Below are 25,886 nucleotides of genomic sequence, written 5' to 3'. Positions count from 1 at the left end.
CGAGGCTAATATTTATTTTCTGTGTGAGATTATCAGAAATAGATATGGCATTTGACTGAACATCTATTTCTCAAAGCATCATTAAATGCTTATGAGCACCTATGAATGTACCATTCTACATCACAAGGATTCTCAGTGCAAACACGTGCATGCGTGTGTGTGTATGTGTCCATCTCTGTGTCTGTGCCAATCAGAGCACAGAAGGCATACAGACAGTAGAAGCATTTGTATAATTACATGTGTATAAAAATGTATGTATTTATGTTTGTGTTTATATATTATGTATTTACACATATTTGCATCATATACATACTCATATATTTAGGTATGCATGTATATATGTGTGTACATATATATGTGACTAGGTCCCTATGGAGATATTAGTCAGATGAATGACTAAATATTTATGTAAATGTAGTTGGTGTGGCACAAACTACTTAAGGAATGTCAGCTTATACTGTTAGATTGATTAATAGGGATTGATTGTAATACAGTGTAAACCTTGGGGAGATTTCCTCTTCAAAAGAGGAATGGAATCTCCATTTTCAAAGACTCTTCTAATTCTGAGAAATACCTGATATGAGTGCAAGGAATGCCTAGCTGTGGACTCCGCACAGCCCAGCTAGAGGGGAGACAACCCCCCTAAACCATTGACTGAAGTGTAAAGACCCTCAGGGCCCATAGGAAGAGGTAGCTGGTTCACCTCGGGGCACCTGGTCAGTGGGGTGTGTCGATTGAGGCTGGTCCTCAGGAGGGGTGCGAGACACGATGACAGACAGGGCAGAGGTGACAGTGTGACCAGCATGGGGACGTTGGTGCAGCAGTGGGGTGGACGTGGGTAGGAGGCAAACACAGGAGGCTGTCCAGGTCCAGATGGTGGGAGTGGCATCTCTGCTGGAAGCAGGCACCTGGGGGGCTGGGGGGCCTTCGGCACCAGCAGCTCTGGGTCTGTGCATCTGAGCTTGGGGCATGTTGTCAGCACACATGACGGGTCCTTCAAGTCATGTAATTAAGTGAACATACCCAAAGAAGCCTTGAAAAGTGAGACAAGCAGTGGGTCAAGAGCAGGGCCTGGGGGATGTCACGTTTTTAGGAGAGAGGTTGTTGTGGCAGCTTGTGATATTGAAGAGACTGAACTGGGGCAGCTCCTTGGAAAACAAGAAATTAAGTTTAGCATCGCGTCTTCATGCCATTTCTGTGAGGACAGTGGAGTAGATGGGAGAGGACTGCTCGCGCCCTTGAGTATTTAGTCAGGGCTGAGAAAAAAAATGGCAGGAGCCTCCCATGTCCAGAATCCTTAGGTGTCATGGGTGCGTCTCAGGAGCATCTGTCACCCAGAAATATTAATAGATCCCTGGTCCTTACAGCCACCTTGCCCACACGATCAGCCAGAGGAGAATGCCTTCATCTCTTTGGGCATCTGTCTTCCTGGCTGAATGAAAGTAGTATACATATACACTATTGATACCATGTATAAAATAGATAACTGGTGAGAACCTACTGTACAGCTCAGAGAACTCTTCTCAGTGCTCTGTGGTGACCTAAATGGGAAAGAAATCCGAAAAAGAGGGGATATATTCATACATATATCTGGCTCAGTTTGCTGTACAACAGAAACTACCACATTGTAAAGCAACTATACTTCATAAAAATTAATTTTAAAAAAGAAAAATAATCTAGTCACTTGCGTCCAGTAGTTCTGGGAATTAATAAAATCGAAGTCCTAAGCAGCATTGAATTCATAGATAAAAATGATGTGAAAATAGAGTGGCCTGTCAGTGCTACATTGGGAACACTTACTCTTGGATCACTTTGCGTCCCAGAGCATCTCTGCCTGGCAGTGAGCATGCATTTGAATTGAATAATCTTGGAGAAGGAAATGGCAACCCACTCCAGTATTCTTGCCTGGAGAATCCCATGGATGGAGGAGCCTGGTGGGCTACAATATAATCTTAGGACCCTGTTTTTCTGGAGAGATTCTAAGAAATCATTTAACTTCCTTAAATCAAGCTGCCTTGGAGGGTAGGTCAGCTCCCCAGAAATGTTCCAAAGTCAACCATGGCATTGTGGGGAAGGGGGGGGGGCGGGCGTTGACAGCTGGAAAGCGGTAAGCAGAGGTGTGAGCTCACAGGTGATGTGGCTCCTGAGCAGGTGAGAGACACTACACATAGAAGTCGTCTTCTTGACAAAATATTTTGAAAATGATTAGAAACAAACTTGTGTGATGATTCCTTCCCCAGAGACATACGCTATCCTTCCCCGAAAGGGTTCCACCATCTAGACAAGGCCTGCTCCTCCTGCCAAACCTAGGTCACTCTTGCCAACCCTGGGCATTCCTAACATTTGGTGATTGATCAGCATGTGCGAGGTTTGGGGGAGGAGTTACGTGATGACGTCATTCACTGCTGGACCAGCCCTGGGGGTGGAATCCACTGCTCCCCCTTTCATAGGCAAATTGTGTCCTGTGCTTTGAAATTGGAACAAAGACAAACTCAGATGATGGTAATATTAACAGCTAATATTTATAGATGGACTTTGTTTTCCTTTATTCTTAACCTGTGTGCATTTTAAAGAGTGCCTTTCCAATTACAAATTCACACACGTTCACCAAGAACTCATTTCATCCTCTCTGTCTCCCACCTAACCCCTACGACCAGCCTCCTGCTATACACTGCTATTACTTAGAAATAACTTCTGGTGAAATCTGCTGTTTACTATTCTAGGCTTCCCCATATATTTATAAATACACAGAACCACGTGTCACAGTATAATATTATCAGTGCCTACCACCCAGCATAAATTCTCGCACCCAGTAGGCTCTCTATACATATTTGTTGAATGATATTAAAGACAGTGCTTTAGTAATTGGAAGATGCAGTGTTCAACCCTTGACTCTCTATTTTTTAATGTTTCAGAGTTTTTCCAGTTTAGTACACAAGATTGCATAGAATGAGCAAATTACGATTTATTCACGTGTTCCTTGTTGATGAATAGTCAGGTTTCTTGAGGTATTATATTTTGTCAGGTGATACTCTCAAATAGTCCTGTTGTCTTACGGTCATATTATCATATACCACGATGGCATTGTAGGGCCATGCTGTGACCTGTCCTGTGTGACCATAGTCGTGCTGTCCTTTTGTCATGTTATTATAAGTTGTGCTGTCTTACAGTCATGCTGTCATCGAGCATATATTGTCTATAGTTGTGTCGTCATGTATGTTATATGTATTACCATGTAGTGGTGTCATACAGCCATGTCATGCCTGTATGTATGTGTGTATGTCCTGTTATCATATCACATGTTGTCATATTAGCACATAGTTGTGTCATATAGCTGCTCCATGTTTTGCCATGAAGCCATGTTGTTCCTGAATCACGCAGCATCACCCCAAGTGCACGGGTGAGTGAGCGCCATATCACCGTGCCCTCTGCGTGTCTGGAGAGCATGCCTGGCTCCTCGAGGGGTGTTTTGCCTGTGGGGCTCTTGCTGTGGACCTCCTCCCTGTGAGAGCACGCGGAGTATCCTGTGTCCTGACTCCCGGCTGCCCTGAGACTTCGGAGACGAAGGGTCCGCCTCCCCTTCATTCCCGGCCCTGGGGGAGTGAAGGCAGACTGGGCACAGGCACAGTCAATGAATGCGGTTGGCACAGCCCACGGCCCAACCCTCTGAGACCACGCCCCCTCCCACCTGGGCCACGCCCTCCATCTCAGGCCACTCCCCCAATCCAAGCCACTCCTCTCCCCAGGCCATGCCTCAGCTAAAGCGTCGGTCACACAACCCCTCAGGCCACGCCCCCTGCCCAAGCCACTCCCGCAGCCCAGGCCACACCCCTGGCTCATACCACGCCCCCAGCTCTGGTCTCCCAGGTCACCCTTCTCTGCCGCAGCGGGTGCCCTGCGCCCTGCCCCTGGCCGACCGCCTTCTTGGAGCACCGGGACCCCATCTGCTTCCTGCTGATGGAGCACTGATGGGAAGAAGAAGCCTCAGGAAAGGGCTGCCCTCTTCTCAGTGATCTTGAAGTCAGCTTTGCCTGCAGCCCTGGTGGCCTCACGGGTCTGTGCCAGCAAGCTTGGCAGGGCACTTGCAGGGCTTCTGAGCGTCAGCTGCCCCCCCGGGGCTCCCTGGGGAGCTGCTGTCAGCTCACCCCTGGGTCACCTCGTGAGAAGGGCGGGCAGGTGGGAGAGGGGGGAGGTGACTAACTCACTCACAGGCCTGAGACAAGCAGCTCCACTGCAGAACACTTTCTGGGTTCACACCGGCGTCTCTCTCCGCGTAAGGATGAGAACACGTGTGCACTCACACAGGAGAACGAACTAGCTCCAGCGGGCCAGACCTGCAGCGTGGGCACAGGCGAGTTCTCCGGAGTGCACCTGGAGCAGGGACAGATTTCTCTCTCTCGTGTCAATTAGCATATGTGAGTGTAGTTGTCTCCTAATTTAAATGAGACTCTGCACTAATGATGATGAACTCACAATGCATCACGTTTATTCCCTCATCACTGCCGGAGTCTTTACCGGGGGTCTCTGGGGAAGAAGGTGATAACACAGACAGAATCCCGTGGGCCCACGGGATCCCACCTTTCCTGTCACGGGATTCCAGGATGTGATCAGCTGGCACAGGGCTTGGGGATGTGTCTGAGCACAGGCAGGCAGAAGCCTGAAAACACAGAGCCAGAACCTCACCCACAAAGCCCCACTCAGTGCCTGGTCTGTGCGTGTTCAATCCACTTTAGCAGCAGCACAACCCACCTTTTAGACGAGGACCAGATGGGAAACCAAGCTGGAGGGTCAGGGCTTTCACAGACCTCGCAGCCCCAATTCAGAGGAAGCCCCCCCACCTGAGTGGCCATATCTGCATACATACTTGCCTGTGAATTAGCTGCTTTACAGCAAATCCCGAGTGACATGAAGCCCAGCAGCAGCCCAGCGTCCCCAGGGTTTAGGTCCCCTGAGCCCATGGTCAGGGGTCCAGGCTGCACCCCCTCTGTCACGTTGCCTGGTGCCAAATCACTCTTTCCACCCTCCTACATCCTCCCTTCATCCCTTGACCATCCTACCCCTCCCCAGACTGCCTCATTTAAGATGCTTCATGGTTTAGACCAGTGAGCCCAGTTTCTCTCTCTGCCATGGCTCCTCCCGCTGCTGACTGAGCCCTGGGGAGGAGAGGAAGGTCCCAGATCACAGACACTGACAGCCCCTCTTATTTGGGAGAAACGACCCCCAAAAAGCCCCGTGAGCCGCACCTGCTAACCCCAAGTCCACTCATTGCCACAACATGAGCCGTGAGCATCCCGCTCCGTCCAGAGCTGTGGCCTCTCCTACGACTTCCCACACGGGGGCCTCGGGCCCTGGGCCTGGTGCCTGTCCCTCCCTGCCCCTGGCCAAGGAAGCCCCAGTGCTACCGTTCACTGCCTAAGTAAGTTCCTGGGAAGCTTCCCACAGCCTAGCCGTGGTTTCCGCTCCTCTGAGCTGCTGCTGTTCACCGCACATTGTCCAGCCTCTGTGACATTAACCACATCGGCCTCTCTAAGGCCGCCTTTCTCCTGTCTGTACACAGGGCACAGGACAGGATGGGGTGTAATTGGGGGCAGATATTCCTGTCAGGTGACAGGGAATTTACAGGAGGTGTGGACTCGGTGGTCTTCATCTGTTTCTGGGAGTGTCAGTGTTCTCACGTGGGCATCCTGTGAGCTGACGGTGTCCAGGATCCTGTCAAGTCCATGGACCCACCGCACCCTTGGGAGAGGAGACACCTCACGTGTGGACCTCCTGCTCCAGAGCCTCCCCGCTGCTGCCCGGGAGACATCTATGTTACATTAGCTACTTCTCTGCGAGCACGGGCAGGACCCCCAGGCAGGACAGACTCTAAGCATATGCCCGCCCTGCCATGTGTGCGCATCCGCCCCATGCACCCAGCTGCCAGCAAATCCCCAGCGCTGATGGGGCTTGTCCCTGTGTCGTGGGCCCTTGTACCCAGACACGAGGTAGGGATCCCTGGGTGGGGAGTCCCAGGGCCACAGCTCTGAGGTGCTCGGAGAGGCAGCAAGTGTTGAAGTTCAGAGTGGGTGTCATCACAGTGAGGTCCATGGCCCACCGTCCACTTGGGTCACCATCCAGGGTCAGTTGTCATTCTGGTGTGTGTTTCTGATGGTGAGGTGGTAACGTCTGGAGGTCACAACCCTGGTGATGAGGATCAGCCCTGACCAGCGTGCCCACTCACACAGGCTCGGCACTCCCGGCGTCTTCTTGTTCCCTCCAGCTCGTGGGAGGTCAGGAGCTCTGGGAACTGTTTACCTCAGCTCGGGCTGGCTACCCCAGGAGGCATTTGCTGGATGCGCTGGGCCCTCACTGCCTCCTGTTACCAGTGCCTGCGGCTTGTGGCAGAAGGCTATGCCGGATCTTTAGGAGAAGAACCTGTCAGACATGCAGACAGTGCTGGACCAGCCACTGCATGTCCTGGGCGTGACACACGGATGACAGATTCCTATCATCTTGCTGGAAACGATTCTTTAAAGACTAAGGCCTAAATGCATTAATAATCGAATTTGAAATGGCATTTGCTTAAGACTTGTGTTCTGGAGACGTTAATATGCCACAGGCTCAACTAATACCATCTCCCCACTTCTTCTTTGAACCGAAGAATGATCCTTGGTTCACAGAATCTGAATTTCCTGAGGGTGCCCGTTACTGGGCCACCACCATCGTCAGCATCATTGTGCTGTTGCTGTGGTTTCAACTTGTGGGATGGTTCTGAACACATACAACATGATAACCTGGAGGGAGATGAAGTCCACTGAGAATGTCTTGAATTTGTGGGTCAGTTTTGATGCAAATTCAGTTATCATTGCACGATTCTTGTACCAAGTAAAAACCTGGTGGTGTTTGGTCCCTTCCAGGGCAGCAGGGGCAGAGTGGGTCAGGGTCAAGTGTGGGGCTGGGCATGAAGCCCTCTGCCCTGTGGCCACCCCTCCCCCGCCCCATCGTCAGCTCCCAGTGGTGACCTCCCCTCCCTGCAAATGGGCCGCCTGGACCCTTGTCACAGTGACAAGAGCCCCTGGGGCCTGGGACATCCCTAAATGCAGGCGGTGCTGGTGGCCCCACCTACACGGAGCAGCTGAGTATGTGCAGCGTGCAGAGGGTGGGGTGCAGGAGCTCCTGGTGAGCTGGGGAGGGTGGGCTCCTTCATGGCGGGTCCTTGGCCTCTGTTTGGGGTGGGAGTGTTATATCTGTTCTGTGGGGCTTTCCCCTAGGCCTGGATTTGGAGGGAAGGGGAGGGGGAGAGACCCGAGGGCTGGGAGTCCTGTGTGCAGCCGGCTCTGCTGTCCAGGCTGCAGCTCTTCTGGAAAAGGAGGCCCTTTGTGCAGGGTCTGGGGGGACAGCCCCGCAGCCCCGCCTCCACTGTGCCCACAGGTGCCTGGCTTCTGCTAAGGTGCAGCCCGTGGCAGTGTCCCCGGGGATCCTGGGACCTCCTGCAGACCCTGGTGCCCAGTCGTGGGCCTGCTTTGTGAGCACTTGGTACTTGTCCATTTGAGTGTTTTTACTGAAACACAGCCGTATACGTTTGCTGATAATTATTTGTGCTTGAGAGATCTAACAGAGTTGTAATCAAAGTTTTCAATATTAATATTGAGTGATAAATATATTGTCCTTATTTCAGCTGAGTAATATGAGTCACGTACAGCTGTGAACGTGTGTTTAGTATGTGCAGATGCATCTGACACAGTTGCTGCCATTTAAAAACTGTATCATGTAAAACACCTGCAACAGTGGTTTCTTTACAATAAAATTTGCTGAGATGCGAAGTCAGGGCTGGTTGCAAGCCAGGGCGACTGGGTTGCAAGCCTGCCCATCAGGCTGCCACTGAGTCTGAGTCTGTGGCTGAGCTGGGACTGACCAACGCCTCTCTCTGTTCTGTTTGCAGAGTCACAGTGCACCCTCTGCGGAGAGCCGGAAGGTGAGTGCCCCTTTTCCCACGAGCCTCAGGTGGGCACACCCTATCTTGTGATGGACACCGTGGAGCCCATCGGTGGCAGGTTACAGATCCATAGCCTGGTCTTTGCAGTGTTTGATGAAAAAGTGAGGAGAAGAATCAGAACCGAGCATGGGACGGGCACTGGGCGGGAGATGCTTGTCTCCAGAGGAGAATTGGCACTGCTCCCAGACCACAGCACCCGGATGTGGATTCAGAAATGTTTGAGACATGTTTTTATGGGCTTTAGATAAATTAGCTGGTGTGCAACAGGCCTCACATGAAAGGAGGCCTCTGGGAGCCCTTCCTTCCTAGTTGTCAGGGTCAGAAGCTGAGAGGGTGGGGTCCGAGCAGCGGCCCCCCAGCAGCGTGTGGCGTGTGCCCCCCACGGGGCTTCCATCCACACATGGGATCACGCCTCCAAGGAGGTGTCTGCCCACAAGTTGAAAAAAGAGTGAGCAAGGGGGTAACCAGGAAGTTCCATCAGGCACTGCACTACCTGGGTTTTGTGACTAGGGAACTGCTCTGTGCTGTTTGAGGGTCATGTGGTGACACGCAGAGCTGCAGGGAGCTCAGGTGCTGGTGTCTTAAGCTTCACTGTTACGGAAACGTGACATCTGGGCCCTGGTGTTTCCGGGGTCAAACAACATTCAGGGTTTAAGGTCCTGGGGCAGCTGCTCCCGGATGCCGGTTGGGAGCGGGTTTCATCTGCGTGATGTGGGAACCTCGGAGATGCCAGGGGTCATGGGGGGTCAGGGGTCCTGGGGGTTGTGGGTGTCCTGAGGTGTCTGGGGGTGACAGATGGAGTTCTCCAATGTGTCCTGTGTCTTTTCCTGTTGTCTCAGCTCTTCCTGTCATCCCCACATGGGCCGAGCCCATGCCTAGGCCTCCCATCTAATCCCCTTGTCCTCTGCGTCCCCACTTTTTGTGGAAGTGTGTGCCACACACACTGCAGGAGTCTTGAAGCATGAAGCTGTTGTACATGGTGGTGTCTGAAAACCCATGCTGAGCTTCACTGTCCATGTGGCCGTGAGCCGCCGTCCGTGTTCCATGGGCTGATGGTGTGTGCGTGGGGTTGTCGCCAGTGAGTGGAGTCAGCGGAGCCTGGTGCGCAGGGAGGGGTGAAGCGCTGATTCAGGCACATGTGTTGTCTGGAATCCAGGCTGGGTCGAGGGGTGTTGGTGTTTCCATGGATGCCCGGGGGGCAGGATGAAGTGGACGAGCCCTGGCTGGCCGGCAGCAGAGCACGGTAGAGCCAGGCCCAGGTCCAGGCAGAGGCCCAGCCCTACACTCAGACCCAGGCCTTCCCGACCCGGATGAACTGCGTCCACCTGCCCGAGATCCAGGTCAGGAGTGCTGTCAGCCCAGCAGGGGGACCTGTTGGGGGAGGGAAGACGCATCTGTCCTTGTTCTGGGGCAGATGGGCTTGTGGATGTTTAATCAGAGTCCAACTGTACTTGGTGTGAGAGTGACCCCAGTCATCCAGCCGGAGGGGCCCTGAGGGTCAGGGTGGTCTCAGGCTGCAGCCAGGTGGCCATGGGACCAGGGCTGACCCCTCGCAGGACTCCTCCCCTCTCACAGTCATTTCAGGGTTTCAGACATGCAAGTGGAGTTGCTCCACATGAGAGAGCAGGAAAGATTGGACGGCATGGCCTCAGCTGTGCTTTATTTTTTGAAAAGCATGATCATATGAATATTCATACATTTTTAAATCATTTAAGTAATTAGTCTGAGTGAGGGCTGGCTGGGTGCAGTGAGCAGAATCTGAAATCAGCTTTTTTGTTTGTAATTTCTTCAGCAGCTTCTATCAGTTAACTCATAAGCCTGCTGCAGAGCGAGGGTCAGAGCCAGCGGCTGGCGGCAGGATGTCAGGCTCAGATCTGGGCCCATGCACTCATCACACCCGGAAGGTTAAGGCATCAATTGATGGAGCTCCCTTTCTTGTCAGGGCTGTGAACAGTGTTTCACCACTAAACCAGTCATGTGGGAAACACCTATTTGCATTTTAATGATGAGTTCTCTGGGAGAGAGCAGTTCCTGGATCCAGATTGAATAGTTAGCGTTGCCTCAGATGATAGTATCTATCATGCCAGTGAGACTGGGGACCAAGCTGTGGGAGGCTGTGGACCTCAGGACTTTGAGGTTGTGGGCTGCTGAACTGCGGAGGCCTGCTTTCTGGAGACCAAGAAAGTTTAATTGTGTATAAAATGCAGATCACAGTTTGAACATGCCAGTTGCTTACGCTCTCTACATCGCAAGGCTTGTGAAATTTGGACGACTATGTTTTTCTGAGATGAGGATGTTTCATGGAATTTATTGTTATTTATTGGAATCTTCCTTTCTACCCAGAATGGGGACCCATTTCCAAAAAAAGAAAAAGTTTAAAATTTACTAAGAGCAATCTTATTTATTGACATAATTTTCTATACTAATTTAATAAATTAGACCATCTCAACTTGTGTCATTTTCCTAGTGGTTCCTGTTGTCATTTAGACCTTGGAAGTAACTGGATGTCATACAGCAAGGTTACCTTCTAAGGTTTCCTTGGCACTGAAAGACTCTCAGAAGGTTTTGTATGATATAACCCATCACTGTAATACAGGGAGATGATTTGGGGTATATGATGGTTTTCCAGCATGCACCCATTGACAGGTGCATGTTACCGCTTGCCTATTAACAAGCGCACCAAGAAAACTGTAGACCATGGTGGGGCCATAGCCAACTGTTCATGGACTTGTCTGTCTGTTTACACTCTGTGGTTCAACCTGCTCTCCTTCCTAAGAAATTTTCTGAGGTGGGAAGACGGATCCTGATGCCTGGTAGGGTCGAAGAGAACTTATTTGAAATCTGCTCTAATGTAATGACAGTGTCTTACATTTATGTCATTTAACCCAATTAAAACTAGGGAATGAAATAGGCTCTTATGATACAAATCTGGCATGCAGGAATGTGCTACAAAAATGTTATGATGGATTTTGAAAAAAAGATTTTTCAGTGATAGAGACCTTAAGATGATCACTTCAAAGCAGTGGACCATTTGTGGTGGCATATACATCAGATCGTTAGAACTGGACATGGAACAACAGACTGGTTCCAAATAGGAAAAGGAGTACGTCAAGGCTATATATTGTCACTCTGCTTATTTAACTTATATGCAGAGTACATCATGAGAAACGCTGGGCTGGAAGAAGCACAAGCTGGAATCAAGATTGCCGGGAGAAATATCCATAACCTCAGATATGCAGATGACACCACCCTTATGGCAGAAAGTGAAGAGAAACTCAAAAGCCTCTTGATGAAAGTGAAAGAGGAGAGTGAAAAAGTTGGCTTAAAGCTCAACATTCAGAAAACAAAGATCATGGCATCCGGTCCCATCACTTCATGGGAAATAGATGGGGAAACAGTGGAAACAGTGTCAGACTTTATTTTTCTGGGCTCCAAAATCACTGCAGATGGTGACTGCAGCCATAAAATTAAAAGACGCTTACTCCTTGGAAGGAAAGTTACGACCAACCTAGAGAGCATATTAAAAAGCAGAGACATTACTTTGCCAACAAAGGTCCGTCTAGTTAAGGCTATGGTTTTTCCAGTGGTCATGTATGGATGTGAGAGTTGGACTGTGAAGAAGGCTGAGCACTGAAGAATTGATGCTTTTGAACTGTGGTTGTTGGAGAAGACTCTTGAGAGTCCCTTGGATTGCAAGGAGATGCAACCAGTCCATTCTAAAGGGGATCAGTCCTGGATGTTATTTGGAAGGAATAATGCTAAAGCTGAAACTCCAGTACTTTGGCCACCTCATGCGAAGAGTTGACTCATTGAAAAAGACTCTGATGCTGGGAGGGATTGGGGGCAGGAGGAAAAGGGGACAACAGAGGATGAGATGGCTGGATGGCATCACCGACTCAATGGACACAAGTTTGAGTGAACCCCGGTAGTTGGTGATGGACAGGGAGGCCTGGCGTGCTGCGATTCATGGGGTCGCAAAGAGTCAGACACGACTGAGCAACTGAACTGAACTGATACATCGGATCACTGGGAAAACGTTGTTTGTAGAAATGCCAATCCAAAAAACAAGATTAAGGTTAAAAATGGAAATCTCAGAAAGTTTGAAGTGAGAAATTTTCTTTCTAAATCTGAATATTTTTTTTACTTTGATCATTTAAAAACAAATTGCATACTGCTACTGGAATTTTGGACAAACATATACACACCAATGTTTTATTATAAATAGAATGAGTCCAAAATACTTCTTCTCCCTTCGTAACCCCCGAGTAAAAACAAACAAACAAAAAAGAATTTTCCCTGTATTTGTATTATTATGTTCTTGATTTTTTTTAAGTGCAAATATTCAAGATTTTCGCTACTAGTGACTATAAACGATGGAAATTTCCGCACTATTTTTATACCTTAACTGAGAGTGTGTCATCCTGAGATTTTAAGGCCTCTCAACAATTAGGGAAAATAATAAGGTTGCTTTTAGATAACTGGGCATCAGAGGGTTCAGTGAGAAGCATTCTCCACCCCCTCCCAGCCCCGACCCCTGTCTGCAGAAATGGGGGCGTCGGTTCTCAAATAGCAACAACCAGTGCCCCTCTGGTTCTGAGATCATAGCTTTTTAATTGTATGCTTTAGATAAAAATTATTTTCTTCTGATTGCTCTTCTTGGATGGTTAGTGGAAGATAACCACCATTTATTAAGTTCTCCACATGCGCCAGGCACTCTAGAAAAAATTAGTGTTGCTTAGGAACTGAAGAATTCACCTAATTTGTGAGAGAAAACAGAACCCTGCTCCAACCAATCTGTCTTCCAGGACCTTAAAATGGCTTGTGTTATAGTGGAAATCAGAAAACACTGCCTAGGGGAAGACAGAGAATACTGTTCCTCATAAAAGTTTATGATGGGGGCATAGAAGCATAGATGACATCCCATCCCCGCTACAGACATAAAGTCGCTGCATGATTTTATCAACATTTGCTTTCAGCACATAGTTGAACTGAATGGAATGAAAAAAAGCAAGGGAATCGCTTAGGTCCCAAGAATTAGGGGGAGATTGTAAACCTGAGGGTGGGCGTGCGTCCCGAGGCAGTGGCCCCTGAGCAGTAAACCCCGAAAGGATGGGAGGCGGTCAGAGAAGAGGCGTGCTGCACCTGCAGGCTGGAGGCACAGGGGGTAGGGCCGATGGGGAGGGATGCTGGGGCTGAGCCCTGGGAATGAACCCCAGAAGCTCAGTGAGCTTCCCCGTTTGTGAGAGAAGGCCTAGAGAACATCCGCCTGAGAAAGCTAATCACATTTCCACGGCTGTGGGTAGAACATGGTTACCAATGGTATGCACATTCCAGGCACGGATGTCAGATCTGAATTCCCACGAGCTGAGTCAGAGGTCCATGTGGTGAAATTAATGTGGACATTGTTCTAGAAGCAGAAGCGTTTAGGATTCTGTCCAAGCCTGACTGCTGTGGCTGATTCCAATCACAAATTATCTGCAGGATCTTTGACAAAATGGGGCTCCAGGAGCTCCTTCTCCTCTTAAAAATAACCCTCATTTTAGATAAACATACAGTGAAATATTGTGTGTCGTATAAAGAAACTTCAGGGTGAGAAACCCTGATAGAAGGATGAGAATCAACAGACCTGCACAGGTGCTGGGTAGGTTTAAAATTACTAAATAGATTTTCAAAAGGAAAAGAGACCAGAGTTAAGGAAGTATCTGGTATGAAAACAAGGACAGATTATAAAAACAGTGTGTCTAGAAACAAGAAATGTCATTGAAAATCACTGCCGTGTCCATATGTTGTACGTGGATTTGACAGAGCTGGAAAGAGAAGAGCTGACTAGGAAAGTGATATGAGGCCATCAACTAGAGCTGCACACAGACACGTGAAGGAGACATGAAACGAGAATGCAGGTGCAGGGGAGGCGCTGCAGAAGCACAAGCACGCTCCTGGAGTTGGGCGCGAGGTGAAGGAGAAGGGTGAGATGAGGCTTTGCTCGAGAAGGAAAGGCTGAGGTTTTCCCAGAACTGAAGCGGCAGGTCTCACCTCTTGATCCACAGACTCCCAGTGTTGAAGACAATAAATAAGGCATGCCCACATCTTATAAAGGGAAGCTACAGAATATGCGAGCTGAACAAGTGATCTTAAATATAGCCAGAGAGAAGACACAGACTACGATGAGGAGGAGGCTTCCCGTCGTAAAGACTGATGCCAAATGGACTAATAACCGACCATTTCTGAGAAAATAGAGGGAGTGAGGAAGATGCCACACATGCAGCAGAAATCTCTCCAGAATAGGCGAGAGAGGGTGGAGGGGTGGGGAGGCTCAGATAACATAGAATACATGAGAAGAGAGGGTGGAGGGGAGAGACCAAAGGGCTCAGATAACACAGAATACATTAGAAAAGCGACTCAGGTGTTTTTACACATCAATAAAATTATTTAATGATAAAAAGTTACAGTTCTTAGAAGCTAAAACAGTAGAACTGACTCAAATATGCAAAAAAGAAAAAGAGGATTACAGCGAGAAACTGACAGATCCAGAATCCAATGGGAAACCCTCGCCTCAATTTTTGAGGAGAATCTTGCAGGAGGGAGCTGGTCCCCAGGGAGAGCAGAGGATCCAGGGCATTTCCCAGGCATCCAGCATCCCTCCTGGGAGCCCTGTCTTTTGTTTGCTGAAGGGAGATATTTCTGGCCGAGGTCAAGGTTTAGTCTTCTGCTTGACCTCAGTCCTTCTGTGCTGTGGCTCTGTGGCCACAGCACATGCTTGCCCAAACGGTCTGAGCTTTTATTGGAAATGTTTGCAGGAGTCCAGGACCCTCTTGGCTCCAGAGGAGCAGACATTCCTTGGACCACACTCTCTCAGCAGAGCATCTCTGCCTTCCCTCCCTGGGGCCGTGAGTTAACACATGGGCCCTCTGGATTCTGGTCCTACCTCCTAACACAGAACTGCAGGAGTACATAGACAGGCTGGAGAAGGGCTGGTGGGGACTCTGTGTGTGTGTGTGTGTGTGTGTGTTTGTGATGAGCAGGGAGGGAGATCATGGGACACACAGGACTGGTTGGCATTTGTTATCTCAGTGGAGCTTAGTTTCATGTGTACAGGGAAATGAGACTTGCGATATATTTGTATTAAATGTAGAAAAGTCCAGAAAAGCCTTCAGGGACTAGCTGGCGCTCCGTCTCCCTGACCAGTGCTCCAGGTGCTCTCCATCACCTGCAGACACGCACCCTCTGGATGCCTCTGTGCCCTGTTGTGCTTCCTCTCAGCCTTCCTCGCCTCCTTCCTCCTCTCGGGGTTCCTGCTGCAGCTCAGTGCGTGTCAGACTCGGAGCTGAGCACTGGTCTGTTGGCACTTTGAGCACGGGAGCCCTGTCCCTTCATCTCTGCCCCCCACAAGCCCATGTTCCTGACTGTTAGGGTGTCTGGTCTTACTGTCAACCAGGGTAGTTGTATAAGCTACACTTCAACTCAGAGGTGAAGCCACAGCCATTACGTGTAATAGAACAGAGTGAAAATGGATATGAATTGCACACACCATCTGGTGTCTGAGACTGTCACAATTATGCATTTATGCAGAATGATATAAAATGCACAAATGAACCCTAATTTGCAAATTTCAATTTTTTTTTTTAGATTATGCAATATCTGAGTTTTAGGCATTCAGCTGGCACTGAAACAATTTTACCTCATTACTTTGCTCAAGGAATAAATAAATATTCCATGTTTCTGGTCACTGGATAATTTAAATATCAGATTTCAAGTTTACTATGTGTAGATAAAGTACTGTCTATTTTCTTGCCAGTAAACTTAGGCCCGTTTGTTGCCTTCTGAAGCATGTATGAGAGGTGAAGGTGCACATGGAATATATGTACTTGAATGCTGAGAAGAGTCAAATCAGAGGTGTTCCTAGTAATTCATAATAAACCACCCTGAAATACTGGGAAGGATGGATAAGGAGAAATTTAACATGAGGGCAGGCTCTGACATTCATCTTCCCTGTTAGAATGTTGCCATCCGGAATGCACGAACTTTGTTTTAAAATTTGAATCTTAACTCATATCATCTCAGGATCCATGGATAAAATACCCCCCATTTAGGTTGCCTTTTGGTTGATGTGAAGAGATTTCAGTGTCCTCAAGAAAATTCTTTCCGTCTTCTCAAGCTCCAGAGAAGAGAGAAGTGAGTGCTTGTGTTCCCTGAGAATGAGTCCCTGCAGAGGGTGCATTATCTCCACTCTCCACCTCTTTTCCTGTGATTTTCTGAGCCTGAGTTTTGAACTGTACATCGGCATTCATCATGAGAGCCCTTTGGGAATGTCATTCTGAGGTGCCGGGTGCCGGGTGCCGAGTGCTGAGATGTTTTCAAAGACAAGGAAGCGTCTCTGTGCCTTGGACCTTCGGGCAGAGTAGGCCCGGGGCTCAGTGGCTGTGCTGGGGCCGCCAGCCCTGGAGTGCGCCTTCCCCAGTGGGTCCCCAGGGCGGCAGCAAGGCCCTGCCAGCCACGAGACATGCCTCAGGTGGACGCAGCAGAGGAGGAGGGCTGGCGGAGCGTCGGGGTCACGGCTCGGCCGCTGGGGCTCCAGGACAGCGGCCTGCGCTCTCGCGCGCCGTCTGCCCTCCCCTGGTGACTGTGCTGTGCCTTCATCCTTGCCTTCCTCTTGGATTTTCTCCCTTTTCCTGCCTGCATTTCACAAGCACTGACTGAGTCCCAGGACTCCGCACTGGGTGCCGGGAAGGAAAGCTGGAAGGCACTGCTAGACCACGTCCTCTGAGCTCTGAGAATGTGCTGGAAAGACTACCCATCATGGTCCACAGTGTCTGTCATAAGAGATTCACAGAAGGTATGACTTGAAGTCAAGGTCGAACAGTTGACCTTTCTCCAATATTTGTCCAAGTTTGTGTTTACAGTTTGGCTTGGTTTCAGGAGTTACTTGTTTTTAAGTGACTGACAGAGATGAGAAACCCTTCCTGCTGAATCCCTTGTTTTTTATTAATAATATATATTCATAATTTTGTTTTTCTCTCTGATTGTTACATCTCATTACCAATGTCACAAATAACAAGTTATTGAGTCTTCCCAGCATCTATCAGTGTAGAATGACCTTGGAGGTAAACTTCCCATAGAATTTCTGTGTTCTTCCACAACCAATCTTGTGATCAAATGACCCAGAACTCAGGCTGTGGACTTACAAGTTAGCAAAATGCTTGCAAGTGCTTTTAAAAAGGGAACAATTGCTGTGGTGTCACAGACAGACCAGTGGTCTTGGAACCAAGAGAGCAAACCAGATGTCTGACTCATTACCCTAAAAATGTTGAACTAACAGCGGTTCTCCCTTCATGGGATCCCTGAGGGGTCCTGTGAGAGAACGTGAGTGGAGGTGACTGCTTTCCTGGCTGGCGAGCGTTCTCAGGAAAGACCTGGCCCTCGGGCATGCTACAGGTGGTAGATTTCTTCCACTTCTCGTTCCCATGTTTCCCTCTTGAAAAGGCCCCTCCCTTCCCACTGTAGACACACTGTCTTCCCTTCAGCTCTGCTCTCTGTTGACCATGAATGCTCCCCGCCCCGCCTGTGGACCACAGGTGGTTTTGTTTCCTAAACACTGAGAGGCCTCATCTCACCAACATGGAAAATGACATGCAGGCGGGGGCTGTGTAGCCTGAGCAGGAACAGGAGTGTCAGAGATGCTCAGCCACGTGTAATGAGGGGAGTAGTCAGGCGCGTTCAGCATGTTGAAACATGTTTCTCTGAGACGAGAAATGGAAAGAAAAGTAGGATATGCAATGGGCAAGGGAGAGCCTTTGCTGGATGTGACTATTGATCATCTGAACTTCATTGACTAATAAGATATAAAATCGTTGGCTCTGCCCTTAAAAATAGGTGTTGAAATACATGCCTTTTTTGGCTCTTGCCTTATATCCAAAGCTACTCACTTTCCTGGAGAGAAACACAGTTTCTCCCTCCAGGGATAGGAGAGTGGGGCCAGGAATCAGGGGCTGGTGGTCCAGCTTCTTCCTGTTGATGGAAGCATGAACTTTCATGAAAAGCTGACCCTGTGGATCTGCTGTTCGCAGCCAAAGAGTTTCCCAGTTGTGTGTCTACACACACACACACACACACACACACACACACTCTCACACACACATGTCTACAGAGAGAGCTCTTAGCTTCTAATGTCTCGTTCTATTTTCTAGATACTCTGCATGGACATCAGATTGGTTTTCATGATGTTACACATCATTGACCTTCAGTTTAGTGAAACCCAGTGTCTTACTGTGAGATGTGTGGCGACAAAGGCAGATGGGAACAAATTGTTCAGAATTGTGACTAGGGCTGCCCCACTTCCTGTTGTTCAAGTTCATAAATCCTCTACCTCTTTATGAAACCGATGGCAGTTTAGGCAGACTAACTATTGCCAGGCTAATTAATAAATTAAACTAACGATAAATGTACAAAATAAAAATGTGTGAAAACAGGGGAAAGAGTATAAATTACGAATACAAGATTAGAACTAAACTGGTTTTGAAACAAATCCAGCTTTCTCCCCTTAGAACCTGTAGACCTTAAACAAATTTTGTAACTTCTCTGAGGCCAAAACCTTCATCTGCAAAATGGGTAGAACAGTATCTACATTTGAAGGCAATTTTAAGATTGTAGTGGCTAGCATAGTGCCTGGCATGTGTAGGGACTCAGTGACGTGTGTATCTGTTTTATTTACTTTTTTACTCAGTTGTTGATTATTCCATTTCTGCGTTTTTATTCCGTGTCTAGCCTTGGAGAAGGAAATGGCAACCCACTCCAGTGTTCTTGCCTGGAGAATCCCAGGGATGGCGGAGCCTGGTGGCCTGCCGTCTATGGGGTCGCACAGAGTCGGACACGACTGAAGCGACTTAGCGGCAGCAGCAGTTGTCAGGTATCATTCTAGGTATTGGGGCAATACAGGATGGGGAGATAGCTGTACATCTAAAGAAACACTGACAAAGTGGCAGTTGTAATAAGTAGTTATAAATAAACCAATGGCTGTAACAATGATGATGATGAAACAGGTACAGTAAAATAATTTTACTACAATTGTAGTAAACAATTTTACTACTCCCAGTTCAGTTCAGTCGCTCAGTCGTGTCCGACTCTTTGCGACCCCATGAACCACAGCACGCCAGGCCTCCCTGTCCATCACCAACTCCCAGAGTCCACCCAAACCCATGTCCATCAAGTCAATGATGCCATCCAACCATCTCATCCTCTGTCTTCCCCTTCTCCTCCTGCCCTCAATCTTTCTCAGCATCAGGGTCTTTTCCAATGAGTCAGCTCTTTGCATCAGGTAAAATTTGGCTCCTAAGGTAGAGAGGCTGCTTAGGGTAAGGAGAGAATAGAGGATGAGAGAGAGAATCTTTCTATTTAATTTTTTACATCTTAGGACTCCTGTAAAAGGTAGCTATAGAAACCTTCCACCTCTGTCCACCAGAACGGTTTCCCTTTCTTTACAGAAGAGAGTGCCAGTCAGAGGGACCTGTCCCACCCTGTGATGCCTGGTGCAGGGCGCCCTGTGCAGGGCAGCAGACACCTGTGGGCTCAGGCAGGGTCCCTCACTGTCACGTCACCAGCGGATTCTTCAGGGGCCTGCACCAGAGGAGTTCCTGACCTCTGTCCTGACGCTCTCAAAGGCTCGAGAGGAAAGCAGGGAAGAATCAGCACCCAAATGGCTCTTCCATCAGTCCTCCAGACCTCACCATCCTTGGCTTTTGTTCCGGGAGGGGCCCAGGGTGGGAGAAGTGTAGGATGTGGTGGCTTCTTCTGAAAAATGCTCAGTGACCCTGAATAAAACAAATTTCCACTCGGGTCTTCCTAGGGGTGATTAGTTGGGGGGTGTCTTTGCAGTACTCCCCAAGTGGGCTCTGCACAGTGGGGTAACTGGCACCAAACTGAGGTTGGGCTCAGCTCTGACGCAGATGCCACATGACGACTGAGCAGGCTGATTGGCTTAAACGTAGGACGTTGACCTGGTATCACTCCTTTAATAGGCCCACTTCCTATTGGTTTTGAACAATAACATTAGAGTGATTTCAGTATGCTCCTTTTTCTCAAATCCTAAAACAGTTACTTAGGTATTGTGAAGCAAAAACAAGAAAGTTATGTAATCAGATTTAAGAAGTAATTAGAATATCATCATTTTAGGTAAAACGTGAGATAATTGAATTTGAACAGCTGTCTCTACAATCAGCCCTTGTTTCAGGCCTGGGGTTTAGGCCATGCCTGTGAATTGGTGCATTTAGAGGGTCTGTGATGTATGAGGACATCAGCTAGGGGACAAATGACATCTATTGGAAAGAAAGGCATGCACTCATGTAAATGCCATAACATTTGTAACTCTCCATTACGATTGTGCCAGAGAAGCAGCAAACAGTTTCAGTTGTGGGAGGAATATTCAAATGTCCAGCAATGGACGTGGGGACAGCATCTGAGACCAGTGGTGAGCTGGACCCTGAAAGGGGACAAAGGTCTGGGGACCATGGTGTTTGGGTTTGAAGGGTCCATAAGACAGGAAGCATGAGCAGTTTTCCATATCAAGCTGTAGGCTTTTCCTACAGCTCTTCAGGGGGCCCATGAGCCAAAGGTGTGCAAAGGTTCTGCAACCATGTGCAGAACTTTGAGCGTCTGTGTCTGCTTCGGGGCAGAAGGACATAGTCTTCATCAATTTCTCCTAGAGATTTATGACCACAAAACGGTGAAAAGAGCTGTGGGCTTGGGAGCCTGGAAGGAAGACCCACAGTCTGTTAACATTTCAACACTTTGTGCTCCCATCTCCACCTCGGATCTATGACAAAATCCGCTTGACCCCTGGGAACTAACCTTGGTCCTGCCCAGTCCTGAACCCCTACTCAGGGCCAACATCTGCAATAAGATGGAGAAACTGTACTGCTAGGTGGCTGCTGAGAGCGAGTTTTGTTTGTCTGGATGTGGTCGTCAGTTTGTAGACAGGCCTTCACCTGGACCATGAATTCTTACCCCGACCCCTGGGGCCGTGTCACTGGCCAGGCAGGAAACACCCACCTGCCGCATACGGGCTCAGGGACATAGGCATCCCCCCAACCCAGCGTCTCCGGAAGACCGAGGATCCAGGAGGCTGCCCATGCCACCCTGGCCATCTGGGGTTGCAGCTCCCGTTGCCGTCGATGACACTGAGGGAGTCTGCGCTCCACTGGCCCTCTGCTCCTGGTGCAGCGTGCTTGGGAGCGCGGGGCTGGGGGTTGGTGGGAGGGCGGGGGCCGGTGGGGCAGGGCGGGGGCCTGGCTGGGGGTCAGGCTTGCAGCCTGCTGATGTGCAGAGACTGCCGTCTTTCCCAGAAGGCCACCTGGCTCCCGGCAGCCCAGGCAGTTCACTGCATGAAAACATCAGTTTGAATTTGAATTTAATCCAAATTCTCTAGCCAATATGAATTCCTCAACTCAGAAGCTGTTTTTAACGAACTGGAATATATACTGCATGTTAAATTAAGATAACTTGTAGAATTCCCAGCGAGGAAAATGGGATTCTGTTCAAAGAGTGCGGCAAGAATGGCATTGATGTATAATTCCAAATGGGAAACTTTAAATGAATTTTCTGTAGTTTAGTGCCTACAGAGAAGTGTTTGACTCTGGGCAACTGGCTATATACTTATTAATATTCCTCCTGATTTTGAAATCAGTTCAAAACCTGAGTCATTCTATAACCATTTTTCATTGACAGTCTTGTCAATCTAAATAACAGCCTTATGATAAAATCATTTAGAATGCTATGATGTCTCAGCCTAACCTCATTGTCTGTTTTGTTTATCACTTCTTAATTTGTATTTGTCAGATTTTTCTTACATGGAAAATGCATTTTAAAATTATACTGTAATGTATGTGACATAAGATTATTTAAAATAGTAGTACTTCTCTCCCCAAATGTCAGTGTGCTGGAATGAACACACACACACACGTGAATATAACCACAGGTCACTTGCATAGAAACATAAGATGAGTGACTTTGGATTCACTTTCTTAGGTAATTTTTTAAATTTATCTATTTTTTGTTTTAATGGTGGTCCAGCTCAATTAAACCTAAGAATTACATACCTAACATTCATACTAGTAAAAGGAGAGAAGAAATCCCCTCGCTCTTAATTTACTGACTTAACTATGCTTCATACTTCTCTAATTTCTTCATTAGGGAGCCTTTATTAAATACTCTTCATGGTCCTTCCCGAAACAGCAGTGCTACCTGTAGCAGGCACGGCTGCATGCTTGCTGCTCTCTGCGTTGGGTTCCGCATTTCACAGCTCTCCACTTTTCTTCTCTGATTTTTCCTTACTGACCATCAGAAGTGCAGCGGTGAAGTTGCCAGCCCAGGCACACATGGTCCCTGAGAGCCTCGGGCTGAGCTCAGAGCCGCCTGATACTGCACCGGGGTCTGCCATCTTCCTGAGCAGTGACACAGAGCCTCTCTTGTTTTATGTGTATAATGTGATCATAAGATGAAGGATGAGGAAGAAGTCTTAGAAGGTCATGTGGTCCCCGCCCCTGGGTTGCAGCTTGAGTAGGCAGAGCAGCAGCACTGATTCCTGAGCTATCTAGTTTGTGGCAGAGAATTTGGAATAAAGAAGGAAGACATGATGATAGATTTGTACCCTGCGTGCCAAAGGAATATTCCGTAAATCACATTCCTGAGTTGCCCTGGACCCCGCGCTGAAGCAGGACAGTGGCGGCTTCATCCGGTCAATGCTCTTGAGACCGCCTGCGGCCAAAGTGCCTCCGGACACCAGGTCCTGTGACCTGGTTGCCTTGCCTCCTCACACCTGCATGTCCACACAGCAGCACAAGCCGATGCAGAAGCTTCTCTTACCAGGCTTGAAATAGAAAACAGCCATGCAGGGCCTCTGGAACTTTACACCATCAAAACAAAAAGAGAAAAGCATGTGAAATTCCATATAAACAGTTAGAACTAAAATCAACTATGCTTTTCATAAAAAAAATCAATATTACTCTTTTTGAAGCCTTAATTAATTTAAGTTTTCCATATGTAAATTTTTTTTTTCATTTTTATGATCATTTTATTTTGACCTTAGTAGGAAAGAGAACCACCACAAAACAGAAGCAAGGACAATGCAGGCAGAGGTCGCCCTTCCTCCCAGGCGTGTCTGAGCCCTCGCACTGGCTTTGGGGGTGTCCATGGAGGAGGGGTGCTGAGCCCCCGTCCGTGACCCTCACCTTGCCGTGCTGCTTGCTAATGGCACGGCTTACTCTGCCTTTTGCCCTGACCTGTTTTCCCTGCTGCAGCTCCGTGAGTGCAGGTGCTTGTCTGAGTAGGAGCCCTGGGTTGTGTGTCTGACTTTCTGTCATCTTCCCAGGGAGCCCCCACCGCTACTCTGGAGCATAACAAGCCAGTCTGGCTGGTTTACTTTAACTGTACTGTTGATGACACACACAGACTAGAGTACGTTGCTCAACCGATAGATTTTTCCATCAGTGAAAGTTATTTGTGTATCTTGGGTTGGAAGGAGAAAGGAGACGTTATAATTCTCTCATTAAAATGAATATAATTAAGTGTTCACTTTATGGCTCTTCACTTCACAGCAGAGTGTTTGAGGCTGTCCTAGGTGTGGAATAGATGTATCTGTTTATTGACTCAAATTACATCCTTCCTCATGATTTGTTTTTTTCTCTTGCCTGTGAATTGCGAATGCTATTCCATAGCATTAAATATGCTTCTAAATACCATTTTTAGTGGTTCCATATTATTGCATTGTATTGGTCCACTGTGATTTATTGGATTAAACCCCTTTCATTGGAAATTTAAGCTGTTTCTAATCTTTGTACTAAAATAAATTATGCCTTCATGAATATATTCATAGCTTTATCTGTATGCTCATTCAAGATTGTTTCCTAAGGGTAAATTCTAGAAATCCTAGAAATACAATTGTTAATTCAAAATGTGGTTCTCTCCATAATGAATTCTGCAACACAGAAATGATTTGTAACACAGGCTTCTTTCCCACCCCAAAGGGGAGGGCAGAGCCATGCAAGTATGGAAGCTCTGATATTTATTATCCTTCATTCACGATACCTAGGCAGCCTGCTTTTATGAGGCTCCATAGCAGGTGCTCAGGATGTAGGAAGGAAGAGAGTAGAAAGGTGCAGGGAGACGTACATGTATCAAGAGGTACATCTTAGTAAATAAGTATATACTGGAGAGATGTACAGTGTTCAAAAGGGAATAGCTTGTTTGGCCAGGCGGCAGGTGGTTTATAGAAAAGGATCGTAAGGAGGCGAGTCATGAACTTGGTGGTGAAGGGTGTCTGGGTGTGTGCCGGGCTGGTGCACACCTGATGCACACTATCACACCATCACACCTGATGGTGATCAGGGACAACCCTGGGCTCTGGGCGGGGAGCTAAGCTCCGAGGCTCCACCCTCCGCGTCGCTCACTTCATCTTGAACATGGTCAGCGCTCAATTTCTTTTCTTACTGCCTGCAGCCCTCAAGGTGGGCACAGCCCTGGCTGAGCTTGAGGCAGAGCATGCCAGACTCAATCACCAGGTCACATCACAGCCATGGCGACGGTCTGTCTGCTCCTAGCCTTGGTTCTGCCCGAGCTCACGCACGGTGTCCTCTGCCTCCTCAGGCTGCTGGAGCCAATACTGTACTAGCAAAGTTAAATAATCATGTCCATGGGTAGGAACACTCAAGAAGGAAAACGTTTCCTGAATCTCAGTTAATTTAATGGAGTTCTGGACCAGGTGTCGGGGTGGGGAGGTTGTAGGCGTGGGAGTCGTCAAGCTGCATTCTGGACAAACGTATGACTGGGCTTAGTCGGCCTGGTTTGTGGTCTCTTCCCATTCCAGCTTTCAGGAGACATCGTTGATCTAGCTCAGCCAACAGGGGACCTGCTCGGGGGCTGCTCGCCTGGAGAAGGGCTGCCTGGCTCTGTCTCTGCCCCAAAGACCTGGCTTACACCGGACAAGCCATGAGTCCCCAGGTTGTTCACATACAACAGTGAAAAGGAAATCCATACACCTTGTAAGATCCCTCCAGTTCTAACACCCAATGGTGATGAGGGACAACCCTGGGCTCTGGGGAGCTGAGCTCCCAGGCTCCACCCTCCACATCGCTCGCTTCATCTTGAACATGGTCAGCGCTCGATTTCTTTTCTTACTGTTAGCTGCAGGAATAAGTGCCAGGAAGAGCAGATGAATTTCAGTACAATGATATCCTTACGCCAGCTTAAAAACGTAGCCCCATTTTGTTTACTGGTGCTGACAGTAACAGACAATAAATGCCCTGTCTCTACCCTCTTTATGTTGTATGCGTGTTCGGTTATGTTTAGTGAATGAACTGTGTGGTGAGGATCCCTTTGGCAATGAGAGGCTTTAAGTCGTACAAGTGCTCCACTGTTCCTTTGATTAAACTATGAGCCTTGCTCGGTCTCTCAGAGATGAAGACATTGATGCAAAAGTGTTCTTCATGTTGATAAACCCATGACTGTTAACAGAAGTGACTTCATCCAGTTCAGACTGGGAGAAGGAATATATAGAAAACTAAAAATAATTGGGAGGAAATGAACTTTATTCACCCCAGGGAAGGGAGTTTAACTGCATAAATTTGCAAAACAAGAACAAAACAAGCAACAAAAGCAAAAATAGACACGTGGGACGACATCAAACTAAGAAGCTTCTGTGCAGCAGATGAAACTGTGAACAAAATGAAAAGGCAGCCTAGTGAGTGAGAAGAAAAACTTGCAGGCCTTACATTTGATAAGGGGTTAATATCTAAATATATAAGGAACTCATATACTCAATAGAAAAAATTTGAATAAAAATGGGCAGAGAATCTGAATAGACATTTTTTGTTTTAAAGACTATATGAAGATAGCCAATGGGTACATGAAAAGATGCTCAACATCA

The 25,886-nt window shown here is 48.1% G+C and overlaps 1 protein-coding gene across 1 annotated transcript in view; it reads left to right on the top strand.

Annotated features, from left to right (window-relative positions):
* The window catches only part of DLGAP2 (DLG associated protein 2), a 634,262-nt gene that overhangs the window by 359,241 nt on the left and 249,135 nt on the right, over nt 1-25,886 (top strand). The window contains exon 6 of the mRNA XM_055567595.1: nt 7,922-7,954. Coding sequence (XP_055423570.1) covers nt 7,922-7,954 — 33 coding nt within the window. The remainder of the gene's footprint in view (nt 1-7,921; nt 7,955-25,886) is intronic.

The sequence above is a fragment of the Bubalus kerabau genome, chromosome 2 (assembly GCF_029407905.1).
Source record: "Bubalus kerabau isolate K-KA32 ecotype Philippines breed swamp buffalo chromosome 2, PCC_UOA_SB_1v2, whole genome shotgun sequence".
In the NCBI taxonomy this organism is placed as follows: domain Eukaryota; kingdom Metazoa; phylum Chordata; class Mammalia; order Artiodactyla; family Bovidae; genus Bubalus; species Bubalus kerabau.
This window is presented reverse-complemented; position numbering and strand designations above follow the sequence as displayed.